Raw genomic sequence first — 5,459 nt, forward strand, 5'->3', positions numbered from 1 at the left:
AATCAACAATATATTTCTAAGCTTCCGTTTTCAACACCATCAGCATCATGGTTTGTAGTAGCTCTGTAATATCCTAAAATATCACTGTTATACCTAGAAAATCGTTTGAAATTCCATAAAGAAACTATAAATGAGTAGTCCACTTGCAAACAGCGTTATGTGATTTTATAATAGAAAGCCATAAATTTGAAAAAACGACTACGACAACAAGTAACATTCAAATTGAATATTTTTTATTATTACCTAAAAATTTGGATAAATAAGAGCCTTATAAAATTGTAACATAACATAACATGTCATAAGATAACATTAACAGTCTATACGATCTAAAACAGTTTTCTAAGTACATCAGAAGATGGATACTTTTGAAAGTTTATAAATAAGATTTTGTCCTCTGTTGTTAGTGGACATGAAACTGGTTTAAATACTGGTACGTAATCCATCAAAAACTAGAAATCGAAAAAAATTTTACATAGCGCACTTTGCAAGTGGACTACTCAAATGTTCCAGAAGAAATTCAAGAAATTTTCATGAGGTAATATATTTAAATCAATTCATGTTATTATAGTTTATGAATTGATTTATGTTTTACAGAGCTACTACAAACCGTGATGCGGATGGTGTTGAAAACGGAAGCATAGAAATATATTGTTGATTAAGATAATCCCCTATATTAACGTTATGTATGTAGATAGCACTAAATTACTACCCTCTAGTACGGTCGGTAGCAATTAGTCCATTTTAATTAGTGATTTCACTCATTAAAGGTAGCTGGTGAATTTACTAGGGTGGCGTATTCTAGGAACTCATGTAATGTGATGAACAGCATTACAGGTAATCTGGTAGGTCCGGTGAATTCACTAGTTTCTCACTGATGCGTTGTATTCAACATTCGCTGAGTTACCTAGGTAACAGTCGTATTATTATTTTTTTTTTGCTTTTTTCCAACTGTTGATTCATGAATTGAACTTTATAGCGACAATGTTTTCAATTTATTTGTGCTTGGCGTCACGTGTCAGTTTCGGTGGTGAAAAAAAATAAATTGAAATAAATATTGGTAATAATAATAATTAATTGTTAAAAACCAATAAATTAGTAGTGGGAAAATGATAAGCAAAGGCACTTAAAACGCTTACAGCGTTCAGAGAGGGACAAATATTTGGGGATGTTTAGGCGCGCAGAAAACTGTGAATTTGTGCAAAAAACCGAATCAGCGAAAAAGAATAATGTGCCGGATATAGAAAATCTGGAATTGTTTAATAGGATTAATGATGTAAACAGAAATTTTGAGGAAGTTCGAAATGAGCACAGTTTAAATGATAAATTAAGAAAGTGGTTCCATAAACATAAGCCTTCGCGAGATTGTGCTGTGGAATTGGTGAAAATTTTAAGGGAGGAACAAATAAATGTAAATGCATTTTATAAAATAAATTTTTCTACGAAACCAGACATCACAAATGTCGCTTGTGGCTCATATCTCCACGTAGGATTATCCCAACAATTACAAAAAATACTAAATGTGTTGGAATTTCCGCCTTCGCTTAGTATTGACATTAATGTCCATGGGCTACCTTTATTTAAAAGCGCCAAAGCCCAATTTTGGCTCATTTTAGGAAGAATAAATAATTTAGAAAATGTTCCAGTTTTTCCTATAGGCGTGTTTTTAGGTAATAGAAAGCCAAATAATTTGGAAGTACTTTTTTCGGAAATTTTCTAATGACCTGGTAGATGTAATGAGAAATGGTTTGCAAATAGCTAACAAAAACGTTAAAGTTGAGCTTCGTGCAATAGTTTGTGACGCTCCAGCACGGGCATTCATTAGTGGCACACCTGGGCACACATCTCGCAATGGGTGCTCAAAGTGCACGCAAGTAGCGAAAAAAGTTGATGGGGTTTTAACTTATAGTACCAACCCAGGAGTGTTAATAAGCAATGAGGACTTTTCGAAGAGAAAATATGTAAAGCATCATACAGAGCAGTACTTGAATGAAAAATCAGTGTTTGAAAAGCTGGGCGTGTCAATGGTGACTCAAATTCCTTTGGACTGTATGCACCTTATAGAATTAGGCGTGGTTCGAAAATGTTTATTAAGATTACTCAGTAATAAAGTGGCTATAAAATTATCAAAGAATAACAAAAAAATGGTGTCGGAAAAGTTAGTGTTAATGCGTCCATATATTCCAAAAGAGTTTGCTCGAAAACCACGATCACTAGATGAACTGTTAAATTGGAAAGCCACAGAATTCAGGCAGTTCCTTTTGTACACTGGTGTTATTGCCCTTAAGGATGAGATATGTGGCGACTACTACTATCAATTCCTCCTCCTACATTGCGCATACAGACTGCTTTGTTGTCCGAAGCGACGTGATTCAAACTTAAAAAATGCTCAAAATATGTTAAATCTATTTGTACAAAATTTTCCGGTAGTATTTGGCGATAATAGTATTTCATACAATGTTCACAGCTTACTTCACGTAAAAGATACTGTAGAAGTTGTCGGTGACCCAATTAAAGGCTCTTGCTATGCTTTTGAGAATTATTTGCAAAGTCTTAAGCGTTTCGTTCGAAAGCCCACTAAAATACTTGAACAAATTTTTAGAAAAATTATGGAAGAATCTTCCCAACTTCCTTTAGGCCAAGATCAGCCAAAAATTACTAGGTAAAATTTGTATTTTTAAAGATTTTGTATTAAGTTCTAAGAGTCCAAACAATTATTGCTACGTTAAGGGCTCTATTCCAATTTTAATTCAATCACTAGATCAAAGTGGTGTCATAATAGGTAGACAATTTAAAAACATTCGCAGTTTTTTTCATGAGCCCTTAGATTCAAGAAGTATAGGCATTTATTTAGTGGACTTGGAAACTATTGACATAGAAGAAACTTTTGCGCTACTAGACGTTGAATGTAAGGTTGTTGGAATACCCTATAAGAATGACTTAGTTTTAGTGCCAATGTTGGGGGAGAAATAGTTAGATAAGTAGTAAGTTTGGGTGGTGGGATTAGAGGGTTAAATGGGGTTGGGATTGATTCGGATGCTTATTGTATAATGAAGTGGGGTAAGTTTGGGGTGAGGGACTAAAGTATAATAACTATATTAATAATAATTAATAATTAGCAGAATACATCATAAAACAATATTAACCTTTTAATATAAATATGAATGGAAGTAGCGCAAAAAAATTTAAACGTATGGACTTCAATATCCAAGGTACATATGAGCCTACATATTACCAATTAAGGTTTATTCTAAAAAGTGAAAATTGTTGTTTTAGATCATGAAAAGAACTGCAACTGCGAAGCCTTTCAAAGGAAGATGGAAAATATGTTTGAGGAAATGAAAGGTACATACAAAAAAAAGTATAACACCAAAATATCAGAGCGCCATAATCCATTTGGACTGAATGTTCGTTAAATTTATACTTACGTTCGTTTTTTGCACAGTGTGCACATTCACTGATTTTTGGTATCTATATTATTTCTTTCGCCATTGTAAGCATATACACAAAAAATAACTACTAACTTATCATATATTCATTTTGTGTATTTTTTCCAGAGACAATGCAGCAGGAGAACAAAGTTTTAAGAGGTAAGGGCACGCACTTATGAGCATCAGTGTACTTTAAATACACATACTGTTTTTTAATTATTTTATATTTTGTTAATCTTGTATAAAAAATATGGTTGATTCTACGATCCAAATTCCAAAAATGCGAGCTCCAATTAAAGAATATTCTGCAAATTTTCACCAAAATATTACACTTTTTAATTACATTCTTTATAAAAAACAGAGCATGCAGTTTTAAGCCCATTCAATTTTAGTGTAATAATGTGCAAGTCTGAAGAGGGTAGGGCTTACCAATGATTTTGGAAAATTTTTTTTATATAGAGAAAATGAGCGACACCTTCAACAAAAAAATTTGACAAAAATCATTAATAAGTCCTAGCTAGCTTTATTATACCAAAATTGAATGGGATAATAACTGCATACTCAACTTTTTTCAAAAGAGTGTAATTAAAGAGTGCAATAATTTTATGAAAATTTGCTGAATTTCCTTTAATTTTGCGCAAGGTTTGGAGCTCTGATTTTTGGGGTTTATGTTGCAGAGATAACCACATTTTTATAAAAAAAAATGCGGAAAATAAAATAATTAAAAAGCAGTTGCCCGTATTGCAAAAAAATTGCTGTACCTAAACTTTATTGATTGACTGTACATATGTATATATAGTATGCATTAATATTATTTAAGTTTAAATAAAAGTACTTATTAATATGTATAAATCTTGTCTAAGATCAACTCCAAGTTGCTATTGTAGCAATAGCTGACATCAAGGTCGTTGTGAATCAGTTGCACCGTCAGCAGGTAGAGGAAATACCGCCCACAATCAACTTTCCGGTTTTAAGTGCTGAGCAACTGGAGGAGCTGAATGCGAAGATAGACAAGGAAAACCGCGCACTCTATGTAAAACGATAAAAATATTAATCGGAACATAATAACTTAATTTCGTTAATTAATTTCTCTTTAACTATCAGGTTAAGTCTATGAAGTCTCTTCTGCAACCAGCAGGGGTTATTAGAAATTTAAAATTTATATTGTCCGACACGTTGATGCAGGAATATAACGTTGATGGAATTCACGGTAAAAAATCTCTAAAAGGTCTAGACAACTTTTACGATGCACTGATAGGTAAATCAATGAAATTTCTTATTGAGTTAAAGCTTAAACAGATGGCAGCGTTGACCGAATTAACTCGGATTAACTGCAGTTGATCCGGATTATGTCCGAGTTAATCCGGATCAACGCTACCGTCTGTTTAAACTTTTGGGTACTTATCCAATCCAAAAACGATTCTAAATTGATTTTTCTCATTTTCAGAATCAATTCCAATTGGCAACAACTTAGGCCCGGCTGAGAAACAGTTACGGAAGGCAATACAGTTGCAAAAAAATAGATTCATAAAGGCAAAATGTATAAGCCAAAATAACCACCAAAAATAAATTTTATTTATATTACACAGACCAACAAGGAGCAACAGAAATGTGAGCAGTCATTTTCGACATACATATGTACATATGTACATATGAACATACATATATTTCGATGTTGAATCAGAATTCGGCTGAATAATAGCATCAGGATTTCGAGATACGTCGAAAATGGCTCATCTTATTTCTGTTGTTTTTTTTTTCTCTTTTTAAATGTTCGTCAAATAAATGAATGGTAGCTAGTGAAGCAGTTCATGAGTGGAACTTAATAGTAGGTAGTGAGATAGGTGGTGAATTGTAGTTAGTGAGTTAACTTCTGAATGGAAGCTAATGGTAACTAGTGAGATAGCTGATGAATGGTAATCTAGTAGGTGTAAATTGGTGACTGCCTTTGACATCCCCATGTTAAATTCATGGGTAAATTGCATTGCTGGTAATCTGGCGGGTAGCTAGTGGTGGTTACCGGTAGCGAGT

General features: G+C 33.1%; 1 protein-coding gene across 1 annotated transcript; it reads left to right on the plus strand.

The window, feature by feature from the left end:
- Positions 1–3,559: 3,559 nt before the first annotated feature.
- Positions 3,560–5,043, plus strand: LOC108366997 (uncharacterized). Its single transcript, XM_017621512.1, has 5 exons — positions 3,560–3,587; positions 4,292–4,461; positions 4,533–4,686; positions 4,876–4,968; positions 5,018–5,043. Exons 1-5 carry the CDS (start codon positions 3,560–3,562, stop codon positions 5,041–5,043), a joined length of 471 nt encoding a protein of 156 aa, XP_017477001.1.
- Positions 5,044–5,459: the final 416 nt, after the last annotated feature.

This window comes from Rhagoletis zephyria, unplaced genomic scaffold (assembly GCF_001687245.7).
Source record: "Rhagoletis zephyria isolate East Lansing unplaced genomic scaffold, Rhagoletis_zephyria_1.1 Rzeph_scaffold_02486, whole genome shotgun sequence".
Classification (NCBI taxonomy): domain Eukaryota; kingdom Metazoa; phylum Arthropoda; class Insecta; order Diptera; family Tephritidae; genus Rhagoletis; species Rhagoletis zephyria.

Excerpts from the sequence above, each read along its gene's own strand:
- LOC108366997 (XM_017621512.1), top strand. The coding sequence starts at position 3,560 with ATGCAGCAGGAGAACAAAGTTTTAAGAG. Across the intron at positions 3,588-4,291 it reads GGAGAACAAAGTTTTAAGAG|ATCAACTCCAAGTTGCTATT; the intron begins GTAAGGGCACGC and ends ATCTTGTCTAAG. Across the intron at positions 4,687-4,875 it reads CTTTTACGATGCACTGATAG|AATCAATTCCAATTGGCAAC; the intron begins GTAAATCAATGA and ends TCTCATTTTCAG.